Below are 23,168 nucleotides of genomic sequence, written 5' to 3' on the forward strand. Positions count from 1 at the left end.
GGTCTCAAACTTCTGACCTTAGGTGATCCAACAGCCTCGGCCTCCCAAAGTGCTGGGATTACAGGTGCGAGCCACTGCGCCTTGCCAAATTACTTAACTGTTAGTGTTCTGTTGAATGTCTGGAATTGTTTTCGAAACCATAATGTGTGGCAGTTACTTGTGAAAATGTCACACATCTTTTACTTTTTTTCAGAAAGCATTTTTGGAAGAAGACCTGAATTTGACCCTGAGCTGTCGAAATGGTCAAATTTTCTTAGTAAGAATTCTAATTTTCTTTTCTTTTTTTTTTTTTTTTTGAGACAGGCTCTCACTGCTATCCAGACTAGAGTCTCATGGTGCAATCACAGCATCCTGCAGCCTTGACCTCCTGGACTCAGGTGATCCTCTTACTTCAGCCTCCTGAGTAGCTGGGATTACAGGCACGCATCACACACCCAGCTAGTTTTTTGTATTTTTTGTAGAGGCAGGGATTTGCCATGTTGCCCAGGCTGGTCTCAAACTCCTGGGCTTAAATTAAACCATCTTCTTGACTTGGCCTCCTAAAGTGCTGGGATTATAGGCATGAGTCTTTGTCCCCAGCCAGAATTCTATTTTCTCTAATAAAGAGATACTAACACTTTGGGAGGCCGAGATGGGCGGATCACGAGGTCAGGAGATCGAGACCATCCTGGCTAACACAGTGAAACCCCATCTCTACTGAAAAAATACAAAAAACTAGCCGGGTGAGGTGGCGGGTGCCTGTAGTCCCAGCTACTTGGGAGGCTGAGGCAGGAGAATGGCGTGAACCCGGGAGGCGGAGCTTGCAGTGAGCTGAGATCCAGCCACTGCACTCCAGCCTGGGCAACAGAGCAAGACTCCATCTCAACAAAAAAAAAAAAAAAAAAAGAGATACTAAAAGGATACTTTTGATGGCATTCAGATACCCTCTATGTGACACTGACTACATAAAGTAAAGGGGAGCAAGCCTGTAAACTTTCTGCTCATTCATCATTACCAAGACAAACCTCTTTATTGATGGGAAGGGAAGTTCACAGAAGAAATCGAGCAGTGACTTACACAATGGTAACACCTAAGAGCAGCCTAAATATGCTTGAAATAATGTGGATGCCACAAAAATATCTCATATATACTTAGGAAGTTTAGGCAGAAGGAGAAAAATAAAAACATGGAAGTCTTTTCAGAGTTGGGATGCAAGGAAGAAGGAAGAGTGACAGGAATTTTATAGATACTGGTTAATTATTGATGCTGGGAGAGGTCATAGATTGAAGTGTATGTGTTTAAACTCGAAGATAATTATTAGAATCAAAAGAGATACCGGAGCTTAGAAACTACAGCAGGAACCACTAGAATAATCAGCTCCTTGAGAGCAGGGACCCAGTCGCCTGTATCTCTAGTGCCTAGAATAATGTCTAACACATGATAGGCAGTAAATAATTTTTTTAAATGAATGAATGAATGCATGAATAAAAGGGGAGGAATAAATAAAGCCCACTTATCCAGAACCAACAGTGAAATAGCACAGGCCTTCATGTTAGAATCGGGAAGATCAGAATAGCTTTTGTCACTTGCTGTTCTGTTGTGTAGGTCCTAACCATTGCAAAGACAAAAAGATACATGGTATGATTAGAGAGAAAGATACTTAATTGTCATAATTCACATGTATAATTAAATTAAAAAATTAAACATGAGAAATGAAATTTTTTTTTTTTTTTTGTTAGACGGAGTCTCACTCTGTCACCCAGGCTAGAGTGGATCTCAGCTCACTACAAATTCAGCCTATTGAGTAGCTGGGATTACAGGTGGCCACCACTATGCCTGGCTAATTTTTGTATTTTTAGTTCAGATGGGGTTTCACCATGTTGGCCAGGCTGGTCTTGAACTCCTGATCTCAAGTGATTTACATTTTTAATGTAAAATAAATATGAATAAGCCAATGTAAATAAAATTGTAGCACTTTAATGAAGGATAAGAGACTTGAATAAATGAAAAGTCTCATTTCTGAGTGGGAAGATTTGAATATTGTAAAAATCCAGGTTATCTCTAGATTAATCTATAATCCTTATGTAGTTCCATTCCAACTCACAATGAAAAGTTAGTGAAATTCAGCTTAGTAATTGGTGTATAGTTTATCTGGAAGAAGAAATGCACAAGAGTCAAGAATATTTTTGAAAAACATAGAATAGTAATTGCTGTATAGTTGATCTGGAAGAAGAAATGCACAAGAAGAGTCAAGAATATTTTTGAAAAATGCAGAATGCATTTAACGATATGTTGAATAATTTTTAGCCTTAAATGTACTGATTTTATAAATATTGAAAATGAGTTAAGCTATTAGTTCTAGAAGCTAGAATATCAGAGCATGTAGACTTAAGAAAAGTAGAAAGAAGGAAATAATAAAGTTAAGAACAAAATAAGCAAAGTTAGAATAACCAAAACAGGAAGAAGAGTTTTCAAGGATTTTGAAAGTTTATTATTTGTAAACACTAGTGGCTGGGCATGGTGGCTCACACCTGTAATCCCAGCACTTTGGGAGGCTGAGGTGGACAGATCATGAGGTCAGGAGTTCAAGACTGACCTGACCAACATGGTGAAACCCCGTCTCTACTAAAAATAGAAAAATTAGCCGAGCATGGGAGCACATGCCTGTAATCCCAGCTATTCAGAAGGCTGAGGCAGGAGAATTTCTCGAACCCAGGAGACAGAGGTTGTAGTGAGCTGAGATTGCACCACTGCACTCCAGCGTAGGTGACAGAGCAAGACTGTGTCTCGAAAAAAAAAAAATACTAGTAAAGTATTGGACTTTCAAGAATATGGGCCAGTGGGTGCGGTGGCTCACACCTGTAATCCTAGCACTTTGGTAGGCCAAGGTGGGTGGATCCCAAGGTGAGACCAGGAGATCGAGACCATCCCGGCTAACATGGTGAAACCCCATCTCTACTAAAAATACAAAAAATTAGCTGGGCCTGGTGGCATGCTTCTGTAATCCCAGCTACTCAGGGGACTGAGGCAGGAGAATTGCTTGCACCCAGGAGGTGGAGGTTGCAGTGAGCCAAGATCGCACCACTGCACTCCAGCCTGGGTGACAAGGGGAGACTCTATCTCAAAAAAAAAAAAAAAAAAAAAAAAGAATATGGGCCAGGCATGGTGGCTCACGCCTGTAATCCCAGCACTTTGGGAGGCTGAGGCAGGTGGATCACGAGGTCAGGGATCAGGACCATCCTGGCCAACATGGTGAAACCCTGTCTCTACTAAAAATACAAAAAATTAGCTGGGCGTGGTGGTGCACACCTGTAGTCTCAGCTACTTGGGAGGTTGAGGCAGGAGAATTGCTTGAACCCCAGAGACGGAGGTTGCAGTGAGCTGAGATCGCGCCACTGCACTCCAGCCTAGCAACAGAGTGAGACTCTGTCAAAAAAAAAAAAAAAAGAAGAAGAAGAAGAATATGATCAGGGAAAAAAAGACATAAACCAAATGAGGCTTGGTGCAGTTGCTCGCACCTATAATCCCAGTGCTTTGGATGCCTGAGACAGGAGGACTGCTTGAGCCCAGGAGTTTGAGACCAACCTGGGCAACATAGCAAGGTGCCTGTCTCCACAAAAAATTTAAAAATCAGCCAGATATGATGGCATGTGCCTGTAGTCTCAGCTATTTGAGAGGCTGAGGTAGGAGAATCGCTTCACCCCAGGAGTTAGAGGCTGCAGTGAGCTTTGATGGCACCATTGTACTTCAGCCTGGGTGACAGAGTGAGACCCTGTCTCTAAAACAAACAAAATCAAATGAATGAAAATAAAAACATAAGTATAGATACCATAGAGATTCATATAAGAATACTATAAATAAATGTCCATCAATAATTTTGAAAATCGAGATGAACTGGATGGTTTTCTGGAAGAATATAAACTACCTCAATCAACTCAAATAGAAATACAAAACCTGAATAAACCAATAACCATTAAATAATTTGAAATCATAGAAGTTTTCCCTCTCTCCTCTCCTCCAACCAAAAATATTAGACTGAGACCATTTTACAAGTGGGTCTTACCAACTCAACCAATATGTAATTGCTTAATAAAATAGGATTAAAGAGAGAGAACTAGAGGGAAGAAAAGAAGGAAAGAAGAAAGGTAAGATAGACAAAAGAAAAACCCAGTTATCTTATGAGACTGGTATAATATTGATACGAAGACCTGATAAGAACAATACAAACATATAAAATCATAGATGAATCTTACTTATGAGTGGTTGTAGAAATCCTAAATAAAATATTAGCAAATTATTCTAAGAATGGAAGAATAATTCAATATCTGAAAAATCTATTAATGTTAACTTCACATTCATAGATAGCAGGAAAAAAATCCATATGATCAATTTTATTTTTTATTTTGTTTTGTTTTTGAAATGGGATCTTGTTCTGTCACCCAGGCTGGAGTGCAGTGGGACAGTCACGTTTCACTGTGGCTACAACCTCCCAGGCTCAAGTGATCCTCCCAATTCAGCCTCGCAACTAGCTGGGACCACAGGCACATAGCACCATGCCCAGCTAAGATTTTTTAAAACATTTTTGTACAGACAGGAGGATCTCGCTGTGTTGCCCAGGCAGGTCTAAAATGTAGGGGATCAGTCAGGGTGGTGGGAGATAAAGTTATAGGAAATAGACACAAACCTTCTTGGAAGGATGGGAGGTTTGCATAGCTTCAGTGAAAGATTTGATTGAAGGCAGGTGAATTCTCTTAAAAGCTTAGGACGTAGGTACATAGTAATGTAAGAGAGTTTATCTAAAGAGCTTGTTTCCTCATGTGGTCCTAAGACAGACCTTTGATCATTTGCAGGACTGCTGTCTCTGGGGAGGATGACCAGATTACCCACAAGCGTGTTGACTCAAAGCCTTTGTCATTAAGTCTATGCTGAATAAATGCCCACAGGGCCAGCTAGTCAGGGCATGCGGCTGCTGCAATTCTTTCTGTGAGCAGCCTGGCCCCTAACCACTCTTTTACTGAATACTGGTGTCTGAGTATGTTATTCATCCGTTGTGCAGCCTAAGTCTATGGGTCAGACCCTGGCACGTTAACTCCTGGGCTCAAGCAGTTATTCCACATTGACCTCCCAAAGTGCTGGGATTACAGGAGTGAGCCATCATGCCTGGCCTTATTTTATTTTTTTAGAGACAAGTTCTTGCTCTTGCTAGGCTGGAGTGCAGTGGCATGATTATAGCTCACTGCAACCTTGAACTCCTGGACTCAGGCAGTCTTCCCATCTCAGCCTCCTAAGTAGCTGGGACTACAGGCACATATTACTGCTCCTGGCTAATTTATTATTATTTTTTTTAGAGATGGGGTCTTTTTATGTTGCCCAGGCTGGTTTTCAATTCCTGGACTCAAACGATGCTCCCAACTGAGCCTCCTGAGTAGCTGGGATTGTAAGTACAAGTTACTGTGTCCAGCCCATATAAGCATTTTAATACATATTGGAAAAGAATCCATAAAAAAACTAATAACTCATGTAATTTTTTTTCAATGGAGAAAATCCAGAATAGAAGGGAAATTTCTTAACCACGGTAATTGTTTTCATTAAAACATTTAGCAGATAACATTTCTAATAGTGAAATTTAGAAGCATTCTCCTTAATATCAAGTAAGTATAGAATAAAATATGATAGAAGCATTCCCATTAAAATTGAATATAGAATCAAGTGTAGGATACCTACTTTCAACATTACTATTTCAACATTGCTTTGTAGTTCCTAGCCAATGCAATTTGACAAGAATAAGAAATGAGATAAAGAATATGAAAACTTCTTTATGAATAACAAAATAAACCCTACACAAGATGTTTTGAACTTTTGTCAAGAAAATTATAAAACACTGAAGCATGTAGATACCTCACTATATGGCAATATGTACCATATTCATAGTGGAAAGATGTAAAGAAAAATGTCAGTTCTTTCCAAATTAATCTCTGTATTCAGTGTATTTCCAGTCATAATTACAAAGAAATTTTTCATGAATCTTGAAAAACTGATTGTAAAATTGATACAGACAAGTAAATACTCAAGAATAATCAATAGAGTCCTAGAAAAATGTATTGCATCTGATAACAAGGTTTACTACAAAATCATGATAGACAGTATGGTTTGATGCTAGGATGGACAAATAGATCAGTGGAGTGTAATGGAAAGCCCGAAACTCATTGAGATCCTTGTGAAATTCTAATATATAGGAAAGAGACCCTACAAGTCAACTTCTTTTTAATAATATTTAGTGAGCCTCTACTGCATTCTACACACTGTTTTAGTCCCTGGTGATATAACAGTGAATAAAAACAAGTAGTGGGTGGGGTACAGTATTCATGCCTGTAATCTCAGCACTTTGGAAGGATGGCTTGAGCCCAGGAGTTTCAGGCCAGCCTGGGCAACAGAGTGAGACCTCATCTTTACCTAAAAATAAAAAGTTAGCTGGACATGGTGGCATGCACCAGTAGTCCTAACTACTTGGGAGGCTGAGGTGGGAGCAGTGCTTGAACCCAGGAGGTCAAGGCTGCAGTGAGCCATGATTGCACCACTGTACTCCAGCCTGGGTGACAGAATAAGACCCTGTCTCCAAAAAAAAAAGAAAAAGAAAAAAGCATTTATTAATTTGGGGTGTGAGTACATAAATGTTGGTTACTTCATTATTTCCATTTCTGTACATTTAAAATATTTTAGAACAAAAAAAATGAGTCATGCCAGCTATACCAAAAATATCACAATTTAGTATAAAACTGAGGCAATGAAAACATTGTACTACTTTCCCTGAAAAAGAAAAGTAGATCGATGCAACAGAATGAAGACAGAAAAAAAATTAGACTTCAGTTCTCTTATGAATTTTTAAACTCTTGTAGTCAGTGTATGCAAAAAATTGAAGTTAAATTATTTGATTTGTCATTTAAAAATATTATAATGTTTACTTTAAGAATGATTTAAGGCTACAGATGGAAGCCCAACGCATTTGCCTCTCTATGGTTTATTCAACTCATGTGGATCAGGTCCGTGAATATATGGAAAATGAAAAAGATAAAGCTCTTTGCAGTCTTAAAGAGGAACTTATTTCTGCTCAAGAGGAAAAGATCAAGGAACTTCAGAAAATACACCAGTTAGAGCTACAGAATATGAAAACTCAAGAAACAGGTAAAATGATTTCTGACTTATAAGTACCATGATCCAAATAAGTATTGGATAGAGCCCACCATTCTATAATTTTTTCCTTGTCATAGAACCCACAGAGGAAGGTGATTTCCAGTTGTTCATATAATCACTAGGCATTCATTTAAGTGCTTGAGAAAGCTGAAATCATTTTCCAATAGGAAGTCACAATCCATTGAGAAAGTATATATAAAATAAACAATTTCTCCAGCAGAAGAATGAATAGAAAGAATGGGAGGAGAAAGGAGAAACATCTAGTGCTTCCTGGCAGGATGAGTAGGGTGAGGTGGGAGACAGAGTAGTGGGGTTGGAATTCTAAGAGAGGCTCTGGAGTCCTTAGAATTGAGGTGTAAAGGTACACCAAAAATTGAGAGTTCAAGGTGTGTGAGAAAGTAGTTGGGGGTATAGCTGGAGAGACTGGCAAGAGCTTGATTAGAAAAAGGTTTATTCTGAAAGAAGCATGTATAAGCCTTATGCTGTTGGTGATAAGACCTACTGCAGGGTTTATTAAATAGAGTAACACAATATGGTTTTTATTTTATGATGACACCACTGGGGTGAGTTGGGGGAGGTGAGATTAGTGATTAGAACACCAGGTAAGCAACTAAGGCTGTCATTTCCATGAACAGTAAGTATTAACTAAATGTTAATGAGGATGGAAAAGAAGTTTGCATTCAAAAGTAGAAATTTGAGAACGGCTTAAATAAGAGTACAAACTTTTAAATTTCAGGAGTGCTTTGGGTTTTAATTTAATAAGATTTTAAGCATGTAATATTTTTATTGATGTCCTCTTGAAACAGGTTAGTGTTTTTCAAACTAGAGGCTAATTAATAGGTCCATTAATGGGTGGTGAAGTCAGTTTAGTGAGTAATGATCAACATTTAAAAAAAAAAAAAGTACAGTAGAACAGAAAACATTGGAGTACATGGCACTATAGTAGAAGAATAAATATTGATTTCTGAGATTTTTATTTCAGTTTTACATAGATGTATGTAATAGGTTATGATATATGATGCGTTTTTTTATGTTGGGTTGTAGTAAAAAGAAGGCACTGCTTTGTACCATTTTGTGGATAGAAATGGAAAATCTCACAAATTTTCTTAGACAATGTTGAGCAATGGAAAATAACTCAAAGAAATAAAGAATTTAAAATGATTCTTATTGCAGGGGAGTTACCAGTTGAAACATAAGTTAAATATTATCATAGTTCTTAAGTATGTAAATTGAATCTCTTAATCCATTATCTGTTCTATTAGGTGATGAAGGAAAGCCTTTACATCTGCTCATTGGAAAACTTCGAAAGGCAGTGTCTGAAGAATGTTCTTATTTTTTACAGGTAAGATGTTTAAAAGTACTTTTATGGCCAGGTGTGGTGGCTGACACTTGTAATCCCAGCATTTTGGGAGGCTCAGGTGGGCGGATCACTTGAGTTCGAGACCAGCCTGGCCAACATGGTGAACCTGGTCTCTACCAAAAAATACAAAAATGAGTCCGGCGTGGTGATGTGTGCCTATAGTCCCAGCTACTTGGGAGACTGAGGCATTGGAATCGCTTGGGCTTGGGAGGCAGAGGTTGCATTGATGAGTGGAGATCATGCTACTGCACTCCAGCCTGGGTGACAGAGTAGGACTCTGTCTCAAAAATAATAATAATAATAGATTTTAAAAAATAAATAAAAAGTACGTTTACACAAGGAGTGCTAAATTATAAGTTGCTACTAATTTGATGATCACCCAGCCTAGTTTTCTCCACTACCTTACTTCAGAACTGTACTTAGAAAGTATTCCTGAGTTTTTAAGTTAAAATGAGCATTAAAAATTTTCCTGATAATCTGTTTGAAACAAAAGAAATTCAGGTAAATTATCTCACCTGTAGAACAGACAGGAATTGTTGGTGTTGCCATAGATGAGTTACAAGGACAAGATGGAGACATCCTGGGAGACTGTGTAGAGTGAGCCAAAAACACTAAGATGGCACCCATCTTTCTGGGTCCCAGTGTCTTTGTCTGTAAATTGGGTGATTGTTTACGGTTTCTAAAATCAACTCTAATGTGAGAAAACTTCATCTTAGGGGCTATGCTGAAAATTTAATAAACTTCATTATTAATTGACAGTATAGTTTAAGCAAATCTCAAGAAATCTGAAGAAATAGCAGTGAACAATTTGATTTTTAAGTCTAGAAGTTGGTGGTGGTAATTTTTTAGTTATATGAGGAACAAAGGTAAAAGTTATTTGAAAGTTTATCAAATGATTATGGGGCATGTATTGTTTTAAATGATGATAGAATTGTCTGTTGCCCAGGAGAAGAACCAAAACAATGTGTCACATATTTTCAATTTTTGTGTGTGTATATAAATTACATAAAACTATTCTCATGTGTTAGGAATCTTTTTTGTTTTTCTTTTTTTATTTGAGACAGACAGTCTTGCTCTGTCGCCCAGGCTGGAGTGCAGTGGCACAGTCTCGGTTCACTGCGACCTCTGCCTCCCAGGTTCAAGCTATTCTTGTGCCTCATCTACCGAGTATCTGGGATGACAGATGCAGGCCACCACACCTGGCTAGTTTTTGTATTTTTAGTAGAGATGAGGTTTTGCCATGTTGGCCAGGCTGGTCTCAAACTCCTGACCTCAGGTGATCCACCTGCCTCTACCTCCCAAAGTGCTGGGATTACAGGCGTGAGTCACCACGCCTGGCCTCATGTGTTATGAATATTTTCTTAAGTAATGAATGTTATTCTCTTGCTTGATATAATTTCTTTAGAATTTATAGATTTCTTTCTGATCAGCATTTCTGAACTTCCATCCTTGTCCTGTGGTGTTTTTTCAAAGGTATTTGAGATTACAGAGATAACATCAGAAATAGGATCCAAGCTAGGAAGTAGTTGATTGAAGTATAAGATAAATTTTATTATTATAAGGAAGCAAAAAAAATTGTGATTTTTTGCAATGAAGATTATTATCTTCCTAAGATTTTATGCCAGAGAGACAGAGAAATTTAGACTTGTTTCTTTTGCAGATTGATAAGGGTATGGAGAGAAGGTTTTCTTAATTATTTTTATGTGCCATTTGACTGCCTTGCATCAAGGAGAATAATGTTTAATGATCTTTAGAAGTAGAAATCAAAATTTAAATTCCTTAAAATACCCAATTTTGTTGTTGACAGACTTTATGCAGTGTCCTTGGTGAATATTATACTCCTGCTTTAAAATGTGAAGTAAATGCAGAAGATAGAGAAAATTCTGGTGATTACACTTCTGAAAATGAAGATCCAGAATTACAGGATTATAGATGCGAAATTCAAGGTAATAAAAGCTTACCATACTATTAAACAGTATTTAATCCTCTTAAATTAATTGATGACAAATCTTTACTTTTTATTATGATTTAATCACCCGGCCAAGTTGTTTATCATCTTAACATCTTATCCTCCTTTCAGGTTCATGAAATCTTATATTTAATATACATTTAAAATTTTTGTAGTGCAATAACGGTGATATGAAGATAATTGGAGCTGTCCACTATTGTCTGTCCTCTCTCTCTCTACTCTTATCTTTTTCCTTATCCTAATTCTTTCTTTTAACTTTTTATACCATAGATCCAAATTTTTAAAAGTTATTGTATTTATTGAATAAGTTCGTGTCAATGGTTTTTGCTTTAAAATGAGTAAGATTAACATTAAGAAATAAGAAATATATTAGTATCTTTCTTAATATAGATCTGCTATAAGTTTGTTTTAGCAAATAGTAACCTCACACTTTTTTGATGTTCTTTCACAGATAAAATGTTTCCTAGCCCTATTTGTATAGATAATGAACAAAATGTGTATAAATTAATGACTATCAAAAGAAATTAACATATTTTAATATGAAATTTTCAAGTTATCTTTGTAGCAGGCATTTCACATGAATGATATTTCAATTTTTAGTTACTAAATATCTGAGGTTTACTTCTAGCAGGCAATTTTTTAAAGTTATAAATAGGTGAATAATATTTATTGGAAGATGCAGACTTTTACTGTGAAGTGAAATTATTATAATTGTTTACCATCCAGACTTTCAAGAAAATATGCACACTCTTCTCAACAAAGTAGCAGAAGAATACAACAAACTCTTGGTACTTCAAACACGACTAAGCAAGGTCTGTGAAATGGAAAATGTATTGTAATATTTGCATTTATTGTATTACCTGCTTTTTTATAAGCTGCTTTTATCAACCAAGAATTTCTAAAATAAGAGAACGTGAAAAAGGAGATTGGGAAAAGCGACATACATTTGTAGTAGATAATTTATATTGGTAAGCTGAAAGAATTTCTGCAAGTCGAATAATAACCCCTTTAGAGAGTTTTTAGAATTATGATAATTTAAAATATATATAATGTATCAACTGGTAAACTGTGTGAAGCAATTGCATTTAATTTTACTTATAACATAAAGCAGTGGGCCTTCTGTTTTAGAGAAAATTGGTAATGAGTTTAGTTGCTTAGTACATAGCTAATTAGTTTCACACAGCATTATATATGTCAATTTTATGTTCAAGCAATTTTTAAAAACGTCTATAGAAAACTAGGTAAGATAGTATACATGGCACAGTGTAATTTATTAACTCTATCAGTAGAACAACTTAAGGCATATATGGGCAAGGATAAATGTAATTCTCATGTAGAAAGAAATCCAGAAAGATGTCTATGTCTATTTTTGGGGGGTGCCTTTTGATGTTCAGTTCATATTAAAATGTTTAGGCAGATTTGAAAGATTTAATTGATAGTGAAAGTTATAATGTTGATGAGTTACGTTTTGGCTGAAATTCTACCTCTCCATCTCTCTCCCCTTCTTTCTTTCCCTCCTGTTTCTTCTTCTCCACTCTGTTTCTGTGCAATTAAGTACAACCTTATCCAGCCTTTCCAAAAATCTATAAACCTACTCCAGTAGATTTATATGAGTAGAATCTATTTTGGTTTCATCTCTTATTTTCTTGTTCATTATGGATTTATGCCTTTTAAATATTCTTTACTATCATTTTAATTGCGTAGTCAAAAGGGAAGAGGTTTATGTCACTAATCACAAATGTAAATGCCTACATTAATTTAGTTAATAAAATAAATGAAGAAGGCCAAGGCCAAGTGAAACCTGGAGAAAACATGCCTCATCCAAAAGGGGCTGCGGCTGCCCAGCTTATGCATCTTGTTGCCATTAAGTAGGAATCAGGGCCCAGTGTTGCTAGTACTTTTAATCTATTAATTTTATATGGTTTTTTTTTTCTTTTAAAAATATTAGGAAATATAAACCGGGCATGGTGGCACATGCCTGTCCTCCCTGCTACTTGAGAAGCTGAGGTGGGAGGATCACTTGAACCTAGGAGTTTGCGGCTGCATAAGCTATGATTGTGCCACTGCACTCCTGCCTGGGCAACAGAGCTTAAGACTTCATCTCTGAAAATATAACACACACACACACACAGAAATATTCAAAAATAAACGGATTCTGTTTTAAGGTTGGGAAACAGAAAGCAGCCAGACAACAACAAAAACTATTTTGTCCCCAAAAGAGCACTATAAAAGTATAGACTGGATTTAAAGTTCAAGCCTTCACTTTGTAACCTCAGATATAAACACATGCTCAGTGTACTATCTTGAACTAGTTTTCTTTTTGCTTTAATCTATTATTTCTCAACTGTAGTATTTGCTGCTTTCTGATAATATTTTCTTCCCTTAGCTTCTGTAGCTTTTCAAGCCTCCATTTTGGACTTTAGCTACCCTGTCTATTTTACCAGGGATCTTTATTTGATCCTCTTAATCTGAATGGTTTTTTCATATCCTTTCATTGCTTCTAGATCTCTATGTTTAGGTCAGTCCTTCTGAGCTGCAGAGTCATATATCTCATCAGCTATCTCTACTCAAAACTCTTTTAGGTATGTTTCAATCAGCATATTGAAATATGAATTTATTAACTTCTGCTGCTTAAACCAGCTTCTCCTCTCGTCTCAATTTCAAGGAACAACATTCAACCAGAAACTTGGGGATTTGTCTTAGATAGTCTTCTCTTTTCACTCCTGGTCTTCAACCATACTGATATATACACTGAAGGGAGTACAAAGAATATGAAAGAAAAATTTATACTTTGTTCTCATTCAGTTATCCAGTCAATTTTTATTTTTATTTTTATTTTACTGTACTTTTTTTTTTTTTTTTCTCTGAGACAGAGTCTTGCTCTGTCTCCCAGGCTGGAGTACAGTGGCACGATCTCGGCTCACTGCAACCTCCACTTCCCAGGTTCAAGTGATTCTCCTGCCTCAGCCTCCTAAGTAGCTGGAATTACAGGCACGCTCCACCACACCCAGCTAATTTTTGTATTCTTAGTAGAGACGGGCTTTCACCATGTTGGCCAGGCTGGTTTCGAACTCTTGACCTCATGATCTGCCCACCTTGGCCTCCCAAAGTACTAAGATTACAGACGTGAGCCACTGCACCCAGCCTATTTATTTATTTATGTATTTATTCCTTAGATCTGAGGACAGACTGGACAGCCAATATTTATTATTTGCTAATTAAATGCCAGGTTGTTCTATGTACTGGGAATAAAGTAATGAAGTCACCAGACTGAAGAAATGTATAAATTAATGGGATTTATGAACTAGTTTAAGGAATGTCATATACATATATAGTATTTTACATATATATATATACACGCATATATAAAATAGTTTTCCATGGCAACATTCTAGTAGGTGTTTAGAAGAGAAATGTAAGTCCGAGCATGGTGGCTCATACCTGCAATCCCAGCACTTTAGGAGGCCAAGGTGGGCCAATCACCTGAGGTCAGGAGTTGGAGACCAGCTTGGCCAACATGGTGAAACCCCATCTCTACTAAAAAAAATACAAAAATAATTAGCTGGGTGTGGTGACACATGCCTATAATCCCAGCTACTTGGGAGGCTGACACAGGAGAATTGTTTGAACCCAGAAGGTGGAGGTTGCAGTGAGCCAAGACTGCGCCACTGCACTCCAGCCTGGGCAACAGAGTGAGACTCCATCTCAAAAAAAGAGAGAAAAGAAAAGAAATGTAGGTAAATACGTTTGCTTAACAGGTAGATGAATATAGCAAACAGGTAGATGTCTTTTCTGCACAAGCGGTAATAAGCAGATATCATATTTGAATTCTGTAAATTAGCTGCAATTAGAGAGGCATTTCAGAGTTACTTTGGGATCAGGATCAGCACTGCGATATATCACTGCCTAACCTTTTGGCTTCATCTTCTAATCTTCCTCCTCATTTCAGCCATACTGAAATACTTAGTTTCCCAAATGCACCCTGGGCTTTTTTGGATGCTGCCCTTTCTGCATAATACTGCCCATCACCTCCCAGCCTTTTTGGTTTGTTCCTGCTTGTTCCAGTTGGCTCAAATGTTTACTCCCTCTGTGTCATCTTCTTTACCTTCCTAGGCTTAGGCATTTATTCCTCTGTTTCCTTAGCAACAGTACAGGCCTTGTTTATCGTGCTTCTCTTTTTTCGTTACTTTATTTTTTTTTTTATTTTTTGTTTTTTTTTTTTTTTTTTGAGATGGAGTCTCGCTCTGTCGCCCAGGCTGGAGTGCAGTGGCGCGATCTAGGCTCACTGCAAGCTCCGCCTCCCAGATTCACGCCATTCTCCTGCCTCAGCCTCCCGAGTAGCTGGGACTACAGGCGCCTGCCACCACGCCCAGCTAATTTTTTTGTATTTTTAGTATAGACGGGGTTTCACCATGTTAGCCAGGATGGTCTTGATCTCCTGACCTCGTGATCCACCCACCTTGGCCTCCCAAAGTGCTGGGATTACAGGCATGAGCCACCGCACCCGGCCTTTTTCATTACTTTAAATACATGATTACCCTTCTGTCCTTCTTCCATGTTCCTATAGCTTCTTATACATATTTGCATTTGTATCACATTACTTTTCATATTATATAATTGTTTGTTTACCATTCTGCCTCTTTCACTATTATTCTAAACTCTTTGGAATCAGGGAATCTTCTGTTTATTTTTGTTTCCTCCTCTTATCACAGTGTTAGCGTACAGTAAAGGCTTAATAAATGTTTGCTGAATGAGTTAGAAAGGTTGGACTGGAAACTTAATACTTTACCCGATGATCTTTATTTTCCCTGGGAACTAAGAGGCAAGATCTCTGTTGAAATGTACTCATGGGGTAGGAGTTGGTTAGAGGATTTATAAGAGTAGTAGACAGTTAAAACAGCTTTCTTGGCAAATAGCTTTTTTTCTTTTGCTCACCTGCTTCTACAGTATCCTTTGTTCATCTGGTCTTGCAAGTCCAAACTCTTTCCCCTTGCTTTTAAAGTCTTATGTAATTTGGATCTATCTTATTTAACTAGCTTTATTTCCCCCTCTGTATCCAAATTAAACTCTCCTCAAGAAGATCATTGTCAATTATGGCATATGTCATTCTTTCACAAATATTCTTACTCTTTCTTCCTTAGAGCATTCCCAAATCATTGCCAAAAATATATGAGCCTAAATCAAAATTGACTTCCATAATTATTCAGATCCACATCAGTCCTCTGTATCATTGTAGTTATAGTCAAATTTTATAGTTTAGCCATTCTCTAATTGTTTATTTTCCCATCTGATTGATGAATTTCATGCAGGCAGATATATTGTTTTTTTTAAACGGATTTTGTATTTTTACTCTCTCTTGTCACAGTGCTGGTCACGTTGATTATTAAGTATTTGATGAATGAATAAATTAGTACACACAGGTATCTGACATATTGCTGCTTAATTTTATTTATTTATTTACTTATTTTTTTGAGGCAGAGTCTTGCTCTGTCTCCCATGCTAGAGTTCAATGACTCAATCCTGGCTCATTGCAACCTCCCCTTCCCAGGTTCAAAAAATTCACCTTCCTCAGCCTCCCAAGTAGCTGGGATTACAGGTGTGCGCCACCACACCTGGCTAATTTTTGTATTTTTAGTAAAGATGAGGTTTCACTATGTTGACCAGGCTGGTCCTGAACTCCTGACCTCAGGTGATCCACCCGCCTCGCTTTCCCAAAGTGCTGGGATTACAGGCTTGCTGCTTTTTAATAGTTAAGGAAATAAGCTGAGATTTATCTATTTTCATTCTTTTCTTTTCCTTTGTTTACTGTACAGAGCAGCATACCATTTGTCAGTTACCTGGTTGTACATAGGATATATCTAGAGATACATAAGCTTTATTAATCAAGTATTGGTAATATAAAATTTATTATGTACAAATTGAAATTTGAAAGTCCAGGTTATACTATAAATATTGTTATCAGCTTTCTACCAAAATTCTCAGAAGCACTTGTTTTTGTAGTAAAATGAACTTCCTTTTAGATATCAAAAGAACATTACTAACATAATTTTAGTGCTATGAAAGGTATGGAATATGAATTACTGTTACAGAAGAGAACAGGGAATAACTTAGAAGGGAAAACACTTGTGTTAGAGTGCCACAATTTTGGGTGGTTTTAAAAAAGTATCTTAATGCAGAGTTGCTTTAATACAGCTTTCTAATTGCTGGATTACGTATTTATGTTACTGCTGTTATTCTGTGGTTTTCAATAGATTTGGAGACAGCAAACAGATGGTACGAAACTTGAATTTGGAGAAGAAAACCTTCCAAAAGAGGAAACAAAGTTTTTATCAATCCATTCTCAGACGACCATTTTGGAAGACAGTGGTAAATTTTGATCATATACCACAATGTGGTGTTTTTATACCAAATATTGAGTAATTTGCTTTTTTACTTTAAAATTTGAGCTAACATAGTGACATTGGGCATTTCACTGTAGCCTCTCTGATCTCAATGTTTTCATCCTTAAAATGAAAGATTTGGGTTACTTATCTATTTGGTCCTTTTTCACTTCTTATGTTCTGTAATTCTAAATTGTTTTAAATTTTAAAGATATAAAATGTTGGATTTAGGAGTACTACAGCATGAGGATCAAAAAGATGATCTTGAATTGTACTATTTATATTTTCTTGTTTTCATCAGAACGAGTTTAAATTGAAACCAGAGTTATTACCACTAAAAACATACTCTTTCAAAAAAGAATATTTTCTGTACACAGTGATTGTGCAATTTCACTAAGAAACTTCTGTTGAAATGTGCATTTTTTGTCTCTATATAACATAGATGTTAATCATAAAAGCAAGTTATCTTCTCTGCAACATCTTGAAAAAACTGAACAACTTGAAGAACAAGTTCAAGAATTAGAAAGCCTCATATCCTCTTTGCAGCAACAATTGAAAGAAACTGAACAAAGCTATGAGGCAGAGATCCACTGTTTACGGAAGAGGCTTCAAGCTGTTAGTGAGTCCACAGTTCCGCCAAGGTATTCGTCTGCTTATAGCTTCATTCAACAGTATTTGTAGCTTTGTAACAATTATAGTATCATCCAGAATGGCTGTTTACAAAAAGTAACTTAAGCAAAGTTGCTGAAAAGAGATAGGATACAGCATTTTTAAGAAAGAATAGCAGGAGATCATTCTATATCTTTGAAATGCCTGAAATAAATATTGATGTAAATCAAAGACATTATAGGAATTCTACTTAAATTTTTACATTATAAAGATGTTGGTTGTTGTTAATCTGCTTAATTAAATCGGCAGTGTGCATGTATTTGCAGTTTATTCTGTACCTAGTCTTTGATACTTTGATATGGTGAATACTTAAGGAATATAAGATAGGATCATTCCAGTCATGGCAGGATTTCCTCCACTTTGTCTCATGTTCAAATTAACCACGTCCAAAGTAGAACTCTGGATCTTCTCAAAATTTGCTCCTTCTGCAGCTATATCCATCTGTTGTTACTCCTCTTTCTCTTATACCTCTTTTCTAGTCTATCGAGACATCCTGTTTTCTCTACCTTCAAAAATATATCCAAACTGTACCACTCCTTAAAACCTTGCTGGTCTCTGCCATCCTTTTGTCTCACCTGGATTACCGTAACTCCTCCCTAAAGTCTGTTCTCAACACAGTTAGAGCAGGTGCCAGAATCTTGCTTTTAAAATTTAAAATAGATTATATCATTCCAAAGCTCTTCTGTCCTACATGATGAGTACCCATTACTTTTCTGACTTTTAATCTCCTACTGACTTGTCTGTCACTGTCTTCTGACCCCAAGATGCTGTCACCAGTAACAAGCATTATCAGTATGCTTCTGCTTTAGGGACTTCTCATTGGCTGTTCCTTCTACCTAGAATAGTCTTCCTCCAGATATATGCGTGGCCAACACCCTCACCTCCTTTGGATCATTACTCAAGTGTCATGTTCTCTTGAGGCTTTTCTTAATCACTCTGTGCAAATTAAAATTGTCTCCTAGAACGCTGATTCCTATTTCCCTACTTTACTTTTTCTATGTTACTTAATATTGTCTACTTTTATATATGTATACATTATACACATTTTATATAGTATATATTACATATATAACTAGGCTGGTTGTGGTGGCTCATGCCTGTAATCCCAGCATTTTGAGAGGCTGAGGCAGGCAGATTACCTGAGGTTAGGAGTTCGAGACTGGCCTGGCCAATATGGCAAAACTCCATCTCTACTAAAAATACAAAAATTAGCCAAGCATGGTGGCATGCACCCATAATCCCAGCTACTCAGGAGGCTAAGGCATAAGAATCACTTGAACCTAGGAAGCGGAGGTTGCGGTGAGCTGAATTCGCACCACTGCACTCCAGCCTGGGTGACAGAGCAAGACTCTGCCTTAAAAAAAAAAAAAAAAAAAAATATATATATATATATATATATATATGTATAAACACCAAATATATGTAAATTTGGAGGGGGTGGATTCATTTTTATTGTTCGTCTCTGGTCAAAGACTTTAAACTTTGTAAGGGTGGGGCTCTTTTTCCATTTAGGTCAGTGATATGTCCCAAACACCTAAGATAATTCTCTGCGCATAATAGGTACTCAATAAGTTATTTGTTTAATGAATAAACAGTTTATAATTTAGTTGGGCAGTATGATATAATATATAACTAGCTCTATAAAACCCTCGGAGATTTATTCTAACTTTCGCTGGCTCTGCTATTCTAGCACTGATGTCTTCATAGGCACTTGCTAGTAAAACCTCAACACAGTTTTTTTGGATAGTGGATGAAAATTGAATATCTACTTGTTTGGAACTAGTCGTTACTCTTCTGTATTTGGAACCTACATAAGGGCTTTGGAATTGTTTGCTTGGTATTGGGCTTAGCCTTATAAAAAGCTCCCATTTTCTTTGAGATTGGTGGTTTCTAAACATGACCGTACATCAGAAATAGTACAGGTTTTTGAATTTTAATATAATTTTTTTAATACTTATAATGAAAGATCACTGAATTATAATTTGGAGAGTCATACTCAGTAACTTTGAGATGGAATATGGAAATTTGTGTTTTTGACAATATAATTCATAGGCATGGAACCCATAGATTGACATTTGGAAACCACTGCTTTCTGATATGAAACAAAATAGGTAATTAGGAAGAACTTTCTAATAACCAGTCAGTATTTCAAGTAATCTTCCTTTAATTAATGATGCTTTCTCTCCAAAGCATGAAGAAAAGAGAGGCTTCTGGAAACGTAGGCTTACATTGTTATTCCTGCATTTGGACTTCTGCCAGCTTACCACCCTCTCTCAGAGTTTCTGTAATACTCCGTGGAAATGTGTTGACAATGCCTTTGAACCAAAACCATTCGTTTGCTCCCTGCACCCCTACCAAAAAGAGTTTTACTCACCACCATTCTCATTCTTACTAATAGTAATGAGTCAAAATTATTTTTTTGTAAATAGCATCACATATTTTGGACACAACTGTAACACATTTTGAATAGAGTATACTGTTCCCTGTGGGTAGACTTGAAATAGTTAAGAAAAACAATTGAGTCATTCTTTTAACAAATATTGGGTGTTTCATACTAGAAACCTCTAAGAGAAACACTCTGAGGTTGGAAAGATCATGGGTTTTAGTCAGACAGATCTGCATTTAATCCTGATTTGACCTTTTACTGACTATATGATCTTGGACAGATTATTTAAACATCTCTAAATAATAATAGGGATAATAATAATTACCCTTAAGATTGTGAGTATTAAATGAAACAGTAACTGAAAAGAGCCTTAGCTAGATATCCTGGAGGTAGAATTAGATTTTATGTAAAGTGGCTATTTCCTTCCAGGGACTTCAGTGTAATCACTGAAATAATAATTACTTGCAAAATAATTTTTGAAGGTAATGGTTGGGGAATATAACATAGTGATATAACTAAAACGCTGGAATTTAAACCCATCTCTTTGTGTCATTTTTTACTGCACATCTGTAATACTGCCTATTAGAGTAATAACAGCAAAATGAAAATGAAGGATGAATATTAAGACATTGCAATGGAAGGAATGTTGGAAACAAAGCAGAGGGGAAAAAACAAAGATAACTCTGTGTTGCTTGAGCCTAGGGAATATGGAAAATGAAAGTACATCACATAAATGGGAAAATCAACAGGGGTTGCAGATAGTAGGAGCTTAATTGCAAGAGGGGAGCCATGAATTAAGTTTATGCCGGACTATTTTTTCAGTTTGGAGTAAACACTTTCAAATACTGTAAAGCTTAAAGAATGAAGTCATTGTGGACTAAGTAGTACTTTTTGGAGTTTAGCTCATAGTGGCTGGATAGATAATCAGGAGGATTTTCTAGGCTGTGAAAAATAAGATCCAAGACATAAAGCCAACGATCAGAGGAGTATATACAAGGGACAGTGAGGAAAACAGAGACAAAATAGTAATAAAGAAGAAGCAGGAAAGGGCAGAGAAGAAAGACAAGAAGAACAAGTTTTTAGAAGCATGGGATGGTCATAGAACATGAGAAGGTAGTTCACAGCAGGAAAAACCTAAATGGCCAATAACGTTTGAAAGAAAATGTCTTCTCAAAAATAAAGACATACATGTTCTAGCAAAGTTTTACAATTGTTATGACCCCCGATTGCTGAAGTTTTGAGAAAATACTTAAATACTATTACGATAATAAAATTAATAAAACTTTTTGGAATATAGCCCTGAATTAAAACATTAAATATTAAGCTTAACAATTACTTACAAGATTTTATCATATAGAAACATCCATGGAAGTGTGCCAAGATACATTTGTGAAGATCTGTATTATAGCATTGTTTGTAATGGTGAACAATTGGAAGCAATCAAATGGCCATCATTAGGGGTTTAGTTATGTAAGTTATGAAATGGGATGATGACAACTTTTATCTGCCCAATTTTGGATGGAATTTAGGATAGAAAAGAATAGGAGAAGGAAAGGTATGTGGACAAGAGGAGGGTCGAACTAAGAAAGCAACATAGTTGTACATGAAAATGGGTGTGGAAAATTGTATTTGCCAGAAATGAAAATTATAATTTCCTCCTTTTATTTTTTTCCCATGGTTCCTAAATACTGATCTTAGTTTTTATGACCTAAGTTAAGCATTTTAAGAAAAAAATTTTTTTTAAATAATGAATGCATGTAAAAACTACACAATACAGATGTGAATACCAAAAAATCAAACAAAAAAGTCCAAAAGTGAGTATTTGTAAATTAAGATTCTTCTCTTTACCACCACTGCTCCTGAGTTCCACTAGAGGTAAACATTGTTACTTTTGATGTGGACACATAGGAAAAAAATCAAACTTTTTGTATCCAAGTATACATATGTATGTTAAAAGAAGTTTCTCATAAAAGTGAGATTTTACAAACTTTTTAAAAGTTACTAATATATCTTAGATAACTTTTAAAAAAAAGTTAATACTGGCCAAGCATAATGGCTCATGCCTATAATCCCAGCACATTTGGAGGCTGAGGTGGAAGGATCACTTGAGGCCAGGAGTTTGAGATCAACCTGTGTAACATAGTGAGTCCCCATCTCTCCAAAAAAAAGTCAGTCTGTATAGTTCCATATCATACATTTGTAGTGTAAGATGACATAAAATTCAGTTGATCATCTGTTAAAATACTGTTACTCAATTGTGTTCTTTTAAGTGGAAATATTAGTCAAAAATATGATTTACGTTACAATACCTACAACCCTTGACTCATTATTGTCTCCCATACCCCGGTACACATTTTATGTGTGGTATAGATTTTGGATGAACACTAAAGCACATATACAACTCTAATTCTTTAACCTTTTTTATTTATATTCAGCTTCCCCGTTGATTCAGTGGTAATTACAGAATCTGATGCACAGAGAACAATGTACCCTGGAAGTTGTGTGAAAAAGAATATTGATGGTACAATAGAGGTATTATATTTTTAATTTTTATCTTTTAACTGTTATATACACTGATTTTTCTACTATCATTTTTATGTCTGGTTTACTATCTAATAGTTGCTGAGAAGTAAGCATAATAAATATGAGGATAATACCTTATATAAAAAACTCAGAATACATATGTAAAGAAATTTAATCTATTTTTATAGCATAGGAAAAACACAGAGGAAGTTAAGTTTGAGGGGTTATATTTCCTTTAAATATGTTATAGTTTAACATTTATCTTGTTTTTTGTAACATGTGGGCTATGTACAAATTAGTTTCAGTGCCCTGGTCAACATAGCTTTGTCTTCCCAGCATGGGAATTTGGACCAGGCCATCTCTAGAAAAGTGCTTAGGGGCCAGGCGCGATGGCTCACGCCTGTAATCCCAGCACTTTGGGAGGCCGAGGCATGTGGATCACGAGGTCAAGAGATCAAGACCAGCCTGGCTAACACAGTGAAACCCCATCTCTACCAAAAATACAAAAAATTAGCTGGGCGTGGTAGCACTTGCCTGTAGTCCCAGTTGCTCAGGAGGCTGAGACAGGAGAATCGCTTGAACCCAGGAGTCGGAGGTTGCAGTGAGCTGAGATTGCGCCCCTGCACTCCAGCCTGGGTGACAGAACTAGACTCCATCACAAAAAAAAAAAAAAAAGAGAGAAAGAAAAAAGTGTTTAGGAATCCCCAGAAT

The 23,168-nt window shown here is 36.4% G+C and overlaps 1 protein-coding gene across 6 annotated transcripts in view; it reads left to right on the forward strand.

Annotated features, from left to right (window-relative positions):
• The window catches only part of AKAP9 (A-kinase anchoring protein 9), a 182,048-nt gene that overhangs the window by 68,219 nt on the left and 90,661 nt on the right, over window positions 1-23,168 (forward strand). For all 6 annotated transcript variants that reach the window (XM_033194791.1, XM_033194793.1, XM_033194796.1 and 3 more), the window contains 7 exons: window positions 6,948-7,161; window positions 8,433-8,512; window positions 10,338-10,476; window positions 11,226-11,311; window positions 16,751-16,865; window positions 17,322-17,520; window positions 22,370-22,466. In XM_033194791.1, the coding sequence (XP_033050682.1) occupies window positions 6,948-7,161; window positions 8,433-8,512; window positions 10,338-10,476; window positions 11,226-11,311; window positions 16,751-16,865; window positions 17,322-17,520; window positions 22,370-22,466 (930 nt within the window). The remainder of the gene's footprint in view (window positions 1-6,947; window positions 7,162-8,432; window positions 8,513-10,337; window positions 10,477-11,225; window positions 11,312-16,750; window positions 16,866-17,321; window positions 17,521-22,369; window positions 22,467-23,168) is intronic.

The sequence above is a fragment of the Trachypithecus francoisi genome, unplaced genomic scaffold, assembly GCF_009764315.1.
Source record: "Trachypithecus francoisi isolate TF-2019V2 unplaced genomic scaffold, Tfra_2.0 Lachesis_group4, whole genome shotgun sequence".
NCBI lineage: Eukaryota > Metazoa > Chordata > Mammalia > Primates > Cercopithecidae > Trachypithecus > Trachypithecus francoisi.